We start from the raw sequence: 17,461 nt of genomic DNA on the forward strand, positions 1-17,461 counted from the left end.
ATAATAAAAGTTAATAATGCAGTTTGTCATGTTACTGGGAAACCGCAAAGCACAAAGTCCTCCGTCCTGAAGACTGTCCTTTGTCTGAAACCTTATTGTTACAAACCTGATATTCCTTCCATATATGTCAAATATCATATCATATCATATCAATGATTAAGTGTTTTTCTTTGATGCATAATATATTTTTTAAAATCTGTTTATTATTAGCCTTAGATTATGTAGCTCATCCGGCATACAGTTCCCTGTGAATGGGCTGTTGCTATAGAAACAAATGAGCACATTAATACAAACCTGTGATTTGAATGACAGTGGTACTGGTACGCAATTTTGTCTCACCTTTGTTTGTGTGTGTGTGTGTATATATACATACATACATATATATATATATATATATATATATAATACACAATATAATATAATATATAAAATATATTATATTTTTTAATATAAAACCTATGACATTTGCTGGAATTTGGAATTTGTGGCTGATGTGCAGTTCAAATAGTACAGTCAAATAGTACAGTACCTGTGAATTGTCTAAACAAATCAAAAACATAGTGTTGCAAAATTGAATATTCAAAAGATTTTTCAAAAGGCAAAGTAAAATTACGAAAGTGATTCAGGTTCCACCAGTTCGGTCCAGGACAAGCTGCTGTTACTGAATATGTATGCTCAAATACAGAGTGTGAAGGGACATTTGCAAAACAAAGCAAATCAAAAAACAAAAAAACATTTATACTAAAAAAAATGTCAAAACAGAATACTATTGCATGCGCACAAGATAATTTTCTGTTCTGACAAACATTTTTTTAGTACGTATGTTTTTTTGGCACAGGTTCACAAGATTTTTATTTTTATTTAATTCTTTCATGTAAAGGACATGGTGTAATACATGTGCACCATGAAAACGGAAAATTAGTGCAGGCGCATTCTGTTTTTGAGAGATTTTTTTTTTCCTGAAAGAAAATGACATTGTGTAAAGTTTGAATTATGTAATTATCATGTACATACCACTTACTATCTCGTTTTCTGTAAGAAAAAAAATCTCTCGAAAACGGAAAACGATCACATGCAGGGCCTCCAGAGCAACACGGCCAAGCTGGCATTTGACCCGGCACTTTTCAAACTACTGGGCCGGTGACCCAGCACTTCAGGCAATGGTCTGACTCGGTTGAAAAACCAATCAAAACTTCCAGATCAGCTGTGGGGTGGGACATTTCTCCTAAAGAGGATCTGCTATGAGCAATAAAGAGTTAACCATGCTTTGGCACTCACTGGCACTTAATAATCATGTGTTGAATCAGTATCTATAACGCTTCAGTATTTTAAGTGACATATGCACATATTCTGAATCGATTATAGGAACATTCCTCAAATAGAATTCTTCAAATAAAGTAAGTAATGATTGCTGGGAAAATATTTAGCGAAACAGACAGTTAGTGACACACAGTCTATTGTGAAACGTGAACATGTCTTCAATTTTTTTCTCCTGTTATTAGCTGCCTAAGGAGTAAAATGCACTATGAAGAGTGTGGGGTCGAAACAGAATTTCACGTATCGACATACAGTTCGTCTTCGTTATGGGACCGTATACAGTTTTAGGTGTTTCATTTTTAATTTTACGAAAGCTTCAAGTGCACTTAGTTATCCGTCATGCTATATATGCAAATAGACGACCGCTTGAAGCCGTGGGCTGCATCCCAAACCGCGTACTTACCTACTATATAGTACGATATAGTGACACGTGCTACCTTCTATATAGCAGGTAAGTACGCGGTTTCGGACGCAGCCGTGCTCTCTTGTTTGCCGTCAAACGGTCAAGCGCTGCCGTGTGGGTACGTGTCCTGTTGCAAAATGCGGTGAAAACTCTCACGCGATGTTAACAGTGGGATTAAGGTGTTTACATGTCTGTAACGCGACTAAAATAGGAAATACTCCACATGTCCTAATTCGATTTGTGTTTACTTCAAGTATCACTCGAGTCGCATTAAGGTCATCAATAATCACTGTTTACATGAGTATTGTCTTAATTGTGTAAATATCGGATTATTCTTGTCCATGTAAACGCACTGATTGTAAAACGCTTTCCAGCGTGTTATGAAATGGCATCAATGCTACAAATCTCACCGCGTTTCTGGTCCATTTGGCCTTCCATAGTGATGTGTGCGTCCTCATGCTGGTAGGAAAGGTCCCCTCCCTTTCCTACCCGCATGAGCACGTGACATCACTATGACGTCACCATGACGCGTCCTACGACAACAATCCCACTTAAAGCCGCGAGCGCCTGCGGACAACGGACTAGAGACGGCAAGAGAGACGCAGCGAGGAGCTTCAGCACCGCCCATAGATACACACAGCACCGTTACACCTGTTATTTCTGCAGTCGGAGAGGAACGTAGATTGGACTGGTGTAGACGAAGGCAGATTTTTTTTTGTTTTGTCCGCGTCAACTGGTCATAGTAATTCCTTTACACTGGCCGGTTGGTGAGCGCGCGAGCGGCGCCCGGTTTTACCGTCCCGACAGCCGCCTCCTCTTCGAGAGATACGTGCCGATGCGATTCTTCAGACTCACCTTCAAGTGTTTCGTGGATTGTTTTTGAAGGTGCCCTTTCAATTCGGTGATAATTTTTTTCTTTCGTTTTTCGCGCGACCCTCTTCCACATCATATTTACGGTTATTTCTGCGGACGAAATATAAATTATTTTTTTTTTTGGACAAACACCTCCCCTGAGGCAAAAAAAAAAACAAAAACAAACAAACAAAAAAAAAAAAGAATTGAGGCTATTTTTGAAATAACTAAATAATTTCTTTATATTGAGAGAAAAAAAAAGCCTTAAATAAAAACAAAAGAAAGAAAGGACAGAGGACCAGATCCTGTTGGCCCTTTAACAGGTTTAAGCAGAGAGAAGAAGAACAGAAAGACATTTGGGTGTCAATAAAGGAAACTGACTCGAGTCATAGAAATTAAAAAGGAACAAAGAGATTTGGGATTATTTCCAATCCCAGGGGCATTGACTGGGTTATTTATTTGATTTGATTTTTTTTTTTTTTTTGGATTTTCCCTCTCTTTTTTATTTTGTCCCAGTCTTGTTAGGGCTCTTTGAGTGTGTGTGTGTGTGAGTGTGTGTGCATATACACGTGTGTTTAGGATGGAGAAGAGCGAGAAGACCGCACTCGGAGCGGACTGTTGCGTGGAGGATATGGGGACAGAATGCTGCGGGGTGGTGATGGCGGAGGAGAAGAAAGGCCACCTCATTCCCAACGGGAACCACCAGGCCGTGAACGGCGCTCTGATCGGCGAGAACATGCGCGTGCAGCCGGCGAGAGAGACATGGAGCCGGCAGATGGACTTCATCATGTCCTGCGTGGGCTTCGCGGTCGGTCTGGGGAACGTGTGGCGCTTCCCTTACCTCTGCTACAAAAATGGTGGAGGTAAGTTTAAACCAAACAAACAAACAAACAAACAAAGAACATACATATATAGCCTATAATCAGTGCATTTCACTGAAGAGTAATATCCCAGTGATCCCAGCCTACGTCACATACAGTCAGGGGAATCCTCTTACTTGAGGTTCATTTATGCCTGAAGACACTTTAGGCCATGTGGTGTCTCCTCAGTTCTTCAGTCCTTCAGTGCATTTCCAGTTTTAACGTCAGGAAGTCCTGATGACTTGAGTCAGGTGTGTTAGAGCAGGCCGATCTCATTCTCCAGCTGCCCCCCTTTTACTTCCACATCAGTTTCCAGCTGTCACATAATCCGCTGTGGAAAACAGGTGTAAAGCAAACAGTTGTCCATGATTAAGATGCTGGTGTTGTAGTACAAGCATTCACTTGTGTGTGTGTGTGTGTGTGTGTGAGTTGACTTAAACCACACACTCAAAAAGTTCTAGGTAAAAGGGATGCATACCAAAATGTATACCTACATTTACATAATTTTGTAGGTAAAGGACGCATAGCACATCACCCCATTGACAAGACATGGCAAGACAAGACAAGACAGAGTGCATTCGTTTCACAAAATCTAGAAACATGACACATTCAAAGATGTTATGAGAAAGCCTTTCAGTTTACTCTTTAGGAGTAATTCAGTGTGTCTTCAAGAGTAATTTTGTTTGGATTAACAAGAAGTATTGTGTAAGGCATGTGTTCCCAACCCTGGTCCTGGACTACATACTGTGCTTGATTCACGGTTCCCGTTCTCTAACACACTTGATCCAACCCAAAAATGAGATTGTTGTAAGTCACTCTAGATAGGGGCGTCTGCCAAACGCTGTAATGTAATGTTAATTAGCTACGTAGTTGCATTTGGTCCAGGGACCAGGGTAGAGACAGTCAAACCCTTTACACTTCCAGAAGAAAAGGTACTGATACCTAAAATGTACCATTCCTTGTCACGTTTCACTAAAAAAGTCAAACGTCGTCATAGAAATAATTACTAGAGTGAGGAACGTGAGTCAGGGCCCGCTGATGAGTTTAAGGCGTTAATGGCTAATCAGTAATTACATCAAAATGGCCAATCAGTTATTACATCAAGGCTGCTGGTGTGTTTAAGGTGTTAATGACTAATCAATAATGCCATCATGGCTTCACATTATGTGTGAAATGTTATAAAAAGGACATCAACAGGGAATCAACAGTTCTAATCCTGTTATTCATGTAAGTGTGTTACTTCATAGCTAGATAAGTAGTATAAACATTGGCCTGTTAGGGGTTACAGTAAAGGACGTAATAGAAACCAAAGGATTTGTATGGACATTTTTCACACAGAGCAGGGTTTTTAAAAGCACATCTAAAAAATAATTTACTGTTTTAGACACATCTATAAACCTGAACCTGAATAACAGACTCAATATATAAAGTTTCAAACGTATCAAATGTTTATCTGATAGAATCATATACATATATATATATATATATATATATATATATATATATATATATATATATATATATATATATAAAACCTATGACATTTATATAATCTATGACATTTGCTGACATCTGATGTTGACTCACCTTTGTTTGTATGTACGTATGTGTATATATACTTTACACAATGTCCTTTTCTTTCAGGAAAAAAAAAATCTCTCTCTCAAAAAAAAAAAAAAAATATATATATATATATATATATATATATATATATATATATATATATACACATACATACAATATAATATAATATATAAAATATAATATATATATACACATACACACAATATAATATATATATATATATATATATATATATATATATAAAACCTATGATATTTTAACCCCTGACATTTGCTGGAATTTGGAATTTAGTACAGTATAGAATTTAGTACAAATAGTACAGTACCTGTGAATTGTCTAAACAAATCAAAAACATAGTGTTGCAAAATTGAATATCAGATTTTCTTTCAAAAGGCAAAGTAAAATTACGAAAGTGATTCAGGTTCCACCAGTTCAGTCCAGGACAAGCTGCTGTTACTGAATATGTATGCTCAAATACAGAGTGTGAAGGGACATTTGCAAAACAAAGCAAATCAAAAAACAAAAAAACATTTATACTAAAAAAAAAATGTCAAAACAGAATACTATTGCATGCGCACAAGATAATTTTCTGTTCTGACAAACATTTTTTTAGTACGTATGTTTTTTTGGCACAGGTTCACAAGATTTTTATTTTTATTTAATTCTTTCATGTAAAGGACATGGCGTAATACATGTGCACCATGAAAACGGAAAATTAGTGCAGGCGCATTCTGTTTTTGAGAGATTTTTTTTTCCTGAAAGAAAAGGACATTGTGTAAAGTTTGAATTATGTAATTATCATGTACATACCATATATATATATATATATATATATATATATATATATATATATATATATATATATATATATATATAGGCACTTGAGCAAGGCTCTTAACTCAGTTATGTTAAGGGCCTTGAGATAAATGAAATAATTGTAAGTCGCTCTAGATTAGGGCATCTGCCAAATGGTGTAAATGTAAACATTAGGTTTTATAACAATGAATCTACATTTTGTGCAACCATATCACACACCCGTCATGGATATATTTCCTTTAACAGCATGCCCTGTCAGGTTTTATTCCTTCTCCACCTACATTTTGGTGTTTTCTTTATCTGGAGCCTATTGTCTTGTAGTGTCAGATTATCGTTAAAGCATTCTCCTCATTGACTCAGTGACCTGTTATTTATGAATCATTGTCACGATATGGCTGCATGAAAAGTTTTTCGACAAACATTCTGTCACACACCTCCGTTAGAAATTACTGATGTTACATGGAATGTGTTACTTGGAATGATGCCAAAGCTCCCTAACCAAATGAATTTATATAACCCAGTGCATCTATATATGAGATAATAAGACAATAAAGTTAGCGTTGCGCTAAAAGGATGTCAGTTTATATGTTTATATGAGGTGTATAGTGCACTGCGAATGTGAAATTGTTAGTCCTAAAATGACAATAGTGATTTGTTAGCAGTGATTTGTTCAGTGCTAGAAAGGATGAAAATGGTCTTTAGTGACAATGTTTACTTGATCTAAAAAGTCATTCATGAAATATATTCTAACAATAGCATCTGGTATACAGTCTGTTCTACAACCTGTTCTCTTGTTTTTGCTATACACTGAAGACATTTGGGTTTGAGATAAAAAAAAAGATGAATATGAGCCAGTAGGTCAGAATTTCAGCTTTTATTTCCTGATATTACATCTAGAGGTGTTAAACATGGCACCTTTGGTGGAAGACCACACAATTTTTTAGGTGAGCAAAAGTATAGGAACAGTCGTAGAGTAAATGAAAGTAAATAACACTTAATATTCGGTTGTATATCCCTTGCATGCAATAACTGCATCGAGCTGGTGAATCACTGACTTCACCAAACTGTTGCATTCTTCTTTTGTGATGCTTTTCCAGGGCTTGTACCACAGCTTCTTTCAGCTGTTGTTTGTTTTGAAAGCTGAAATTCGAATCTATTGTCTCGTATTCATTTTCTGATCGCAAACCCGTGTCTTCAGTGTACAGCGAAATCAATAGAATTGGCCTAGCTGTTCCAATACTTTAAGAGGGGACTCTACGTTAGGCAATGTGTTTTACACTTAAACAAAAATCAGACATGTTTACAGTTTAGTACCGTAGTGCGATTAGCTTTTAGTTTTTTTCCCCTTTCCATGGTATTCGATTATATTCCAGTCCTGGATGGCTATAGCATTACAAAATTCAACAGTTTCATTTGATTTAATTTTGTTTAATCTAATTGGTGTGTTAGAATAGGGAATTTGGTGCATCTGAAAGGGAAACACAACACTCTGTATCACTGAGTCATTGTCACTGCTGCTTCCTTTACCTTACTTTAAAGGTAACAAAGGTTCAAATGAGCATATTAATGTGTGGCATGGCTTTAGTGATCATTTCAAGTTCAGTGGAAAATAGTCTACATGAAACATTTCTAATCATTCTCATTTATTTTCTCTCCTCATACACACACATTCTAACCTTAGGAAATGCTTGTTAATTAGCTGATAAGTTAAATCAGGCGTGTAAACAAGGAAAATATGAAAATATACACTACAGTCAACCAGGATTGGGAACTAGAAGATGATGAAAATGCGGTGGGCATTGGCTGATTTTCCTACACCACATATCCTACTCACATGTTTTTTTGACTACCAAATCAAATCTGAGTGAATGGAGTTCGATGTCCAATACTAAAATCTCAGCTCCAGTGACATGACTGACAGGAGACAAAATATTGTTTTCCTGTATTTCATTTGTAACATTTAGTCTAATTGCTCATGGTTTTGCTCTCTGATTTGATTATGCTTCTTTACATAGACAAAACTGAACAATGATATCTTGACCCCATGGACATTTTTATACCAAATGTCACAGGATCCTGTGCCGGCCTACTTACTAGACCTCTGTATGGTCCTTTGGTGTTATCCTGCAGAGACTGAAAGGTCAAGGCACCAAATGTTGTCCTATTACTCAGGTTTCCATTCCTTTTAGCATGGAATGGGATGATTTGCTTTCGTTGCCTCATGGCACTTTGGATAGTTGGGAAGTGATCTGGCTTGGTTTGCCCCCTACAGTGGGCACAAAGGGCACAGAGAGCAAGCTGGTGGGAAAATAGCAAGGAGAGCATCAATTCTCCCAAAACAATAAGTGATTCAACAGGGACCTGCCAGATAGAGAAAAGAGAGATGCTTGATAACGTGCACTGTGAATTGTCCGATCGGCTGAAATGTCTCTCCACAAATACTTGCTTTACCCCCAACGAGGAGTGCTAAGGTTACCGCTGTGTGTTTGTCCTTATTCAGTTTGCCAAATTTGGTGCAGCTGTTTTTCAGGACATGTACAATCCTGACAGGCTTTTCAAAACATCCTACCATCGCAAATGAAGTCTCCCAGGTAGCCTCCTTGTTTAAATAGGACAGCTCTCACACACTCCTCACATTTGGCCTGATGAAACTTGTAGAGTTTACATTGAGTGTACTGTATTTGCCAACTGGTTTGTTTTTCATACACCAAATGGCCAATTCTCACGCAATAGGTTTAATTAATTTGTTGGTTAAAAAGTGTTGCTGTTAATGTATACAAGCAGTTTCTATCACTGATTCGATTCCAGTCTTAATTAATGGATGAGTTCGAGCTAGAAAACTAACATAATCATTAACTGCATGATGACTATTCATTGGAAATGGTGCCCTAATCCCTCATTCCTATAACCTTCAAAGTGCATTAAGGACGATAAACAAATCAAGGCTGCATCGTTTGGACATTATCACTTGGGCACCCATTGTGTTTTCAGGAGCATGATAAATATTCAATTTTAGATAGAACGGCAGTCTACAGAATAATATTTACAGGTATTGTTCTCCCGGGACAAATCAGTTTTCCAGTCATACTGTTGCTCATTTCTGTGTCCTCATGTGTCTCTGGGTTTAATTGAATTCTTTTGCTCCTCAGAGATGCTCCGTTGCCACCTATAGCCATTAGCAGTTCTCTGTAGACCTTTAGTACAGTAAACTGTACTAACTGGGGACATTAAAGGGTTTAATAACAGCTCATTCATCTTAGTGATCCGTTCTAATGTAAACCTGTGGGATATAAAAGCCTGCTTTCAATAGTCGTGTCTGTTTCATGACACTTCACGGTCAGAATGTGTTTCCATGGACCTCGTTATGGTTCCGTGTCAGAGTCCGTGTTCATGTTCATGTGTAGTTCTTGTGGCTATGGCCTGTTGGCAGAGTTGATTTGCAAATCGATCCCTCTGTGTGTTTCAAGAATGCATACAGATGGCTTACACTTTGTCCAATATTAAAAGATCAAATGAGAAGATATGTTTCCATGACATATTTATTTACATACTTTATTTTTGTTAAATATATAAAATGTTTGACCTGGGTAAAGTACACTCTTGAAAAGGTTTAAGTCTTTAATACATTTGGTTGTCCGTCTAAGAAAATATAGAACCCTATAGAACCCTACTTTTCTGATAGAGTGCTTCCCTATCAGAAAAGCGTACCCAATTGAACAGTTTAGGAAGCCATCCTCAAAAGGGGTTCAATCTAGGACCCTAAAAGATTTTAATTCCGTTTGTACCTCTGCATGAACTGTTAAAGATTCTCTGAATACTACAACAAAATAGACAGGGTTCTATGTAGGTCCCCTGTAGGGATCAGCAAAAGAAAGGGGTTCAACTTAGGGCGATTTTGGGTCCTTGGGTTGATTTTAGTACTACATCCCTCACAGCTTCAATGTAGAACCCTAAAACCGATGGTTTCCCTTTCACAAAAAAGTACCAAATAAAACCTCTAAAGAGAGCCCCTGAGGAACCTTTTTAAAGAGTGTATCAAGGCAAACAAAGCAAGGTAGAAATAAGCTAAAACACTGATCAAACTGTTCTGAGATCCATGTAGGTGTGGCCTAATATTCTAATGAGCACACTTGATTGACAGTTCTCTGTCCAAGACCGCCAGGCTGCTTTGCCACTATAAGGAACAGAAGAAAGGGCTTTTATATCTTTGGTCATTTTTCAGACATGTTTTAATGCTGTTTAAGCTGTTTATTTTTATTTTATCTACACGACCCTGTGTGAAATAAACTGTACAGAAAATAGATGGGTGGATGGATTGACACATGGATATAGCGAGATACAACTGTTGCTTTAAAACATTAAAATCAATTACATTACCTGACCATAATCTTCTATTTAGCAAGTATGTTTGTACCCTTATACACCCTGTGGGGTCAGCACAGTTTCCTGCCCTCTGTAGGAAATCACGCGGCCTCAGGTGGATGTTAGGCCACATACTGTACTGTAAGTGATGTTACTCTTCCTTATAATCTGAAATCTAATTAATAAGAAGTACATTAGGGTCAAGAGAAATAGCTGTAAAAGCTGCCTTCGTCACCACAAAGACATTAGAGTGCCTTGTCCAGACAGCATCCTTACCATTACGCTTTGAGATGCTTTAGTCATTACACATCAACCTGTCCCCGTTCTGCGCTTATATAACAAACTCATAAATCTCACCGACCCACTGTCGAAAGTTCCATCTAGCCGCGAGGTCAGCTGTGAAATGCAGCCACCGTCTCTCTACCCTTTAGCCTGGAGGAAGACTGCTCGCTCTTCATCCTGCGCATCAGTAAATTTACAGTCTCTGCAGAGGAAACCATCCGACTGTCCTTAGATTAGCCGCATTTTGTACAATACACACATACAGGGCTGAGTTTTCGGATATCCGCAGCCTGAAGTCCATGACACGCTAACTCCAGGCAGCTCGTAGCTTGTTTAGAACACTGATCCGTTTTTGCCGATTTCTGTACCGCAAACATGATAACGGATAATATGAATCGTTCCGGTACGTTGCTGTTGCTATAGTAACAACTCATTCACAGGAACTTGAAAACGATAAGCAGATTCAAAACGTGTTATTAGGAAATATACTGTATAGTTGATGTGAATTTTCCTGTGAGGAGATGTTTATATAGCATTTTTGGAAGGAGTCTCCAGTGTCAGCGCTTCGTAACAGTCAGAAGTACAGATGTAAGTTTACGTTTTCTGTTAACAATGGAGGCATTTCTGATTTCTTTATGCTTTCTCGATAACCAGCCGCATTATTGCTGTCTCAATAACTTCAAGGGAATAGCGAGGAAACAATGTTTTATAGCTGCTATAATTTAATTGAAGTAACAACAGGAAGGTATTTTATTATTGTTTTATTTTGTTACTATTTGATTCCTTACTTATGTAATGGCCAATATCATTCTGTGTGATATTAACATAAACAGTTTATCTCTAATGATCCGTAATAGCCATTAAATCAACAGGTAAACTTTATCATGATTTGTCATTTGCAGACAAAAAAAAAACCTCTTATGTAACACTACTTATTTGCGATAGCTTTGTAGATACTGCTATTTTTTCCCTCGTCATCAGTGAAAAGATATGAAGTGACACGTTCTTTGGGGAAAAATCTACTCCCGTCAAGTTTAGAGATCGCAAACAATTTGTTTGGTTTTTTTTGTTAAAAGAACAATATAGAGATGTTTTTTTGTGAATGAATTCCATGACTTTACTTTTTTTTTATTTCATGTAACTGGTGACTTATGAGTTATCCTGTTTTAAATTCTTATGTTTTTGGTAGACCTAATTCTACCTGGCACTCGAATTAATCCATTTTCAATTGAAATCCTTTTGTAAGGGCGTGCCACCTTTACAAACACTTGAGTCACCTATTAACATGGTCAAAAGAGAGTTAATAAATAAATGATTTACAGTACGAGGTTATATGTAGCTATTAATAATATATCTCAGTTCTGCTTGAAAGTTTAGTTGCTTTCTTTGGTACAAATGGAAACTATTTTAGACATATTAAATACTGACTGATTTATCGGAAGCTCATGAGTTCACATCCCAGCAGCACCAAACTGGTGCTGGTGGGCCCTTGAGCAAGGCCCTTAACCCTCAATCACTCAGCTGTGTAACTGAGACAAATGGAAGTCACTTCGGATAAGGCTGTCTACCAAATGCTGTAAATGTAATGAGTTATGTTTGCTAAAACAAATATGGGTTTCCAAAAAAATCCAAAATATGAACTGTTAGTAATGCATTGTGCAAGTTAACGTACAGTAGTTACAACACAGAGATTATTTTTAGAGAAAACATTGCTGTGTCCTGTGATATAGCCTAGCTACCGGACACTGTGAACCACAGTGAGGTTAACTCTGGCACTTTGCTCCAAATGCCATCATTTAGAATAGCATCTGTTAATCTTTTAATCCCTTTTTTGACCAGCGCTTGACTCAGGATGATTTAGGGATCAGGAAGGGAAGAACTGAACTTATAGACTCGATTTATGGAACCATTTCTCCGTGTACTACACTCTCCAACCTTTAAAAAAAAAACGTTAAAATTTTTAGCACGTAGGTCCAGTTAAACCTTGAAAACTTCCACGACTCATCAGTGGGTCCAGACTTAACTCCTCATTGATAATAGAAATCCCTATTCTATTAGTATCACTGTAGTTACTGAATAATTCATAGCTGTTACTGAATAAAAGGCTAACTGTAATACATCATAACAATTTTGTATTATGGTTTATGTTTAAAATAATTTCACAATACGTATCTGATATCGTTTGGCTCAAAGGGACACCTCATACAAAATGTAAACTTTAACCATTGATACAGTGGTTGTAAACATGCCTACACATGTCTTGCAGTGAAGACACAGCAGGCTCTGCAGTGAGACTTCCTGGTTTAAATACTGGGGAAACCCCTCCTGATGATATACACAAACTTTGAAAAGCTACGGTTATGGTGGATATTTTGGTGGGAGGGGAATGTGTGGAAAAGGGAAATGGGGAGCGGTGCTCACTAGCAAATGGTATGTTCAGGGATGCCGATAGCTCGCCGGATACTGATAATAAGCAGTCACTTTGCTTTGGAATTAAATTATTGCAGTGGAGTGAATGGATTACTCAAATGACAGAAATGATTCAATGGAGGAGGATTTTTGTTTGAGATAGTGTTACACAGATAGTGACATCCAACCAATCGTGTTCAAGCCACAATATGCAAAAGAACTGAACCAGCAACAAGAACAACAGGAGGTAAACAGAGAGCAAGTGGCACCGAGCCAAAGATATAAAGTTAACAACAACTTAAGCAGCGAGCTTTCTAAAATGTTATCCACTTGTTATCATGGACTAGCACTAAAAAACAGGAAATGCTATTCAGCTGTACTAACACTTCCAAATGGTGTGACTGTAGAAGATTCTTATGGCTTGGCATCCTGTCAGTGGCTAAACGATGCTAAGGCGGTCTAGCCTGCAATGATCTGACTAGTTGTTGCTGAAAGCTAGCGTTTATACTAGAGAGAAATGAATGAAAGCTGCTTGATGCTTACAACAGACTGCGTCGTTTTTCTTCCTGGAATGGCGCGTCACAGAGAGACGTCAAATTCCTGATTACTCGATCACAGGAGGGATTCCCTATGCTTGAATGACGTATTATCGTACTGCATTCTGGGCATTGTAGGAAACGATATAAAATCATGAATTCTGCTCATTTGTGGACAGTAAGCGAGACAGTCCCGTGCAACAGAATACTACATACCACGGCAAATACCATATTAAATTGTAGTTTTATTCCAGAATTTTCCGTTTTATGTGCCTTAACAAGCTTTAACAACTTAAAGTGCACCTATTATGGTTTTTCAAATATTACCTTTCATGCAGTGTGTTATATATAGAGCTGTTTGTGAATGTGAAAAGTCTGCAAAGTTTCAAAAATCAAAGTGCACGACAAACCGAGGTATCGACTCCCAAAAGAAGGAACCGATTCTGAACAGATGAAACGAGTCGTTGGTGATTCCACTTACTTCCTGTACTAACCTACGTAGGTTTGTAACAAAAAGCCCCGCCTCTGGTCTTCATCGGCTGCTTGCTGACAGACGGAGCTGAAACTCGTTACGGTAGTGGGCGTTTCCTTTTCGACACACGCTGACAGAAGTAGACCAATCACAACAGACTGGGACATCTGACCAATCAGAGCAGAGTATGCTCTCTGAAAGGAGGCGTTTAGAATGAATCCTTTAGAACGAATCATTTAACGAGTCGTTTGTGACATTGGGGGGAAAAAAGGTAGTGCTTCAATTTAAATTATGAGCACATTAAAGTGTTTTTTGACCTCTGATGCATGTAAACCTTTTGCATGAGACCTTGAAAACAAAATTAGGCACGTTTCAAAACCATAATAGGTGCGCATTAAATAAGTGTTCATCCTGGAATTATGTAGAGCCTATATCACTATTTAAATACTGAACTATTTTTTACAAAGAACCTGCCTTACGTGCTAACTAGTGCTTGTTTATATATATATATATACACTGATCAGCCATAGCATTAAAACCACCTGCCTAACATTGTGTAGGCGCTTCTTGTGTTGACAAAACAGCTCTGATCCGTCGATGCGTGGACTCCACAAGACCTCTGAAGGTGCACTGTGGTATCTGGCACCAAAACGTATGCAGCAGATCCTTTAAGTCCTGTAAGTCGTGAGGTGGGGCCTCATGGACCGGACTTGGGGAATTTGAAGGCCAAGTCAACTTTTTGATCATTTTGTCATCTTCCTCAAACCATTCCTGAACCATTTTTGCAGTGTGGCAGCAGGCCACATTATCCTGCCGAAAAAGGCCAGTGCCATTAGGGAATACCGTTGCCATGAAGGGGTGTACTTGGTCTGGAACAATATTTAGGTAGGTGGTACGTGTCAAAGTAACATCCACATGAATGCTAGGACCCAAGGTTTCCCAGCAGAACATTGCCCAGAGCATCACTCTGCCGTCTTCCCATAGTACATCCTGGTATCATCTCTTCCCCAGGTAAATGACGTACACGCACCCGGCCAGCCACATGACGTAAAAGAAAACATGATTCATCAGACCAGGACACTTTCTTCCATTGATCCATGGTCCAGTTCTGATGCTCACGTCCCCATTGTAGACGCTTTTGGTTGTGGACAGGGGTCAGCATGGGCTACACAAGCCCCGTACACATCCAGCTTCAATGCACTATGTGTTCTCGCAACTTTCTATCAATGCCAGCTTTACGTTTTTCAGCAATTTGTGCTACAGTAGCTCATCTGTGCGATCGGACCAGACAGGCTAGTCCTCGCTCCCCACATGCATCAGTGAGCCTTGGGCACACATGACCCTGTCGCCGGTTCACCAGATGTCTTTCCTTGTACCACTTACTGCGTACCAGGAACCCCACAAGACCTGCCATTTTGGATATGCTCCGACCCAGTCGTCTAGCCATCACAATTTGGCCCTTGTCAAAGTTGCTCAGATCCTTACACTTGCCCATTTTTCTTGCTTCCAACACATCAACTTTGAGAACTGACTGTTCACTTGCTGCAAAATATATCCTACCCCTTCACCGGTGCCATTGTAACGAAATAATCAATGTTTTTCACGTCACCTGTTAGTGCTTTGTATTTTTTATTTATTTTTTGCCAGAATATTGTACATATACTGTAGCTTTTCGATGTGCTATGAAACTATCAGGCATCTGTTATTAAATTTTGTAGCTTGCTAAATAACTTTCGTATTTGTTTACTTGCGGATTGTTTACTCTTCCTTCAAAACGATTTAGCACAGTCTATTGAGAGCGTACCTGTGATGAAGCGATCATTTTAACTGTTCAAGTCAAGTGGGTTTTTATTGTCATTCCTCTATATAACTTGTATACATTGGAACGAAATGAGGTTTCTTCAGGACCATGGTGCAACACAGAACAGTACACAAGATTACACAATGTGCAAATACACGACAGTGAGAGACGAGTGCAAAACGATAAATATACTGAACAATACAGTAAATACACAGGACAGTAACTACACAGGACAATACAGAACATGGACTGTAACTGTAAGTTATTGTGTAACGTAGCAGCACAAGTATAGCAGCAATACTGGCAGCAAAACCTGTTGCTGTTATTTTGGTTCAGTTCTCCATGTCTTCATTTCTCTACGTGGTTTTTAAATGCTGTAAATTTCCTTATGAACAGATCAGTGCCAGGACACACCTTAATCGTGAACACATTTTCCAATGATCTTTGCCCTACCTGCTATAGTTAAATGTGTAGGTGGTACGTGCACAAACACACGTTGCTTTCAGTTGCCACACCTTTCATTCAACCACGCTCTCCACCACATGACTCTTGGGATCTTGTGCCAGCAACGTTTACAATTATATAATCACAGTATAAAAACTAAAGACACTGATCTGAGGGTACAAACGCCACCGCGTGTGGATGAACACGAGCAGAGTATATGGCATGCGCATTTATTCACATTGACATTGGGACTATATTTTGTCTTCCAGCCATACTGTGATAGCATCGATAGCAGTATTATTGATCTTACAGAGAAGTCATGCGACGTTGACACATGAATAATTACAGGATTCAAAAGCGAACTTTTAGACACCGCTTTCACATGTAATGCATGTTTTGGGTTAACTCTATGTGTTCTTAGATTCACTGAGGAAAACATTTTTTCTTTAAAGTAGTTTTAAGAGTTGCAAGGCTAAATCACACTGCAATAATGGAATCACCGTTTATTTTATAGTGTCTGGTTGAAACTGTGCTGGAATTAATTACAATTCGGTAAAAGCAGTTCGTGCTAAACTGTCTTTGAATAATCCTCTTGAATGATAATCCCACGAGAGATTTTTCCAATTCGTTTGCTGGCCTCCAGACCATCCAGAGAGGACCAGCTGTTGCGATCTGCTGCATGTAACCAAGCCAGTAGATCAGGTTTTTTTGCCAAGGGACGAGTAATTACAAATCCCACCAGGACTCCCAGGACTGAACGTGATGATTGTGTGCCAATTTGCATTTGCTATAAGAGCGAGGACGGAGCCGCAGTGGGTATTTATAGCCTCCTATCGTCACCTGACTGCTGAGATTGGAGTGTGACTGCGTTTTCGCACCTGTTTCACAGCTTGTTCTCAGTTCTTGTGATTACCAGACCGGACACGGTTGATCTGGACTTGATCGTTCTATAGCATGCTCTAACATAATAATCAAAAGCTGAGGATGTGCTTATCTGGGTTGGTTTTTTTTTTTTTTTTGGAGGGGGGGTCGTGTATTACCTGCGCAGCAGTTGCCACGCTAATTATAGGCAAAGCTTAATGGCACACAAGGAGTGCAACCTCCATGGGGAAAGGTCACTCCGACGACAGCGTTGACATCATGTAAAATTCATGGACTGCTTGTATCGCTTGAGTCCCTCTCACTGAGGACACGATCATGTTCCTGCATGAATCGCATGTCACAAAAAGCTATTAGCTAATTCCTCAAAAACGCGAAGATTATTTACAGACGGAATCCTGCATGCGAGTTCGTCTCGTCTCTTTCTGTGTCATAAACGCATAA

At 38.7% G+C, this 17,461-nt stretch overlaps 1 protein-coding gene across 2 annotated transcripts in view; it reads left to right on the forward strand.

The window, feature by feature from the left end:
* The first annotated feature begins 2,279 nt into the window (after positions 1-2,279).
* Positions 2,280-17,461, forward strand: part of slc6a8 (solute carrier family 6 member 8) — a 48,185-nt gene continuing 33,003 nt past the window's right edge. The window contains exons 1-2 of one of the 2 annotated variants that reach the window (XM_053625653.1): positions 2,282-2,605; positions 3,089-3,435. In XM_053625653.1, the coding sequence (XP_053481628.1) occupies positions 3,153-3,435 (283 nt within the window). In that variant the 5' untranslated portion in view covers positions 2,282-2,605; positions 3,089-3,152. Of the gene's footprint in view, positions 3,436-17,461 lie in introns of both variants that reach the window. The other variant, XM_053625654.1, reaches the window with a different exon arrangement.

Source organism: Ictalurus furcatus, chromosome 5 (genome assembly GCF_023375685.1).
Source record: "Ictalurus furcatus strain D&B chromosome 5, Billie_1.0, whole genome shotgun sequence".
NCBI lineage: Eukaryota > Metazoa > Chordata > Actinopteri > Siluriformes > Ictaluridae > Ictalurus > Ictalurus furcatus.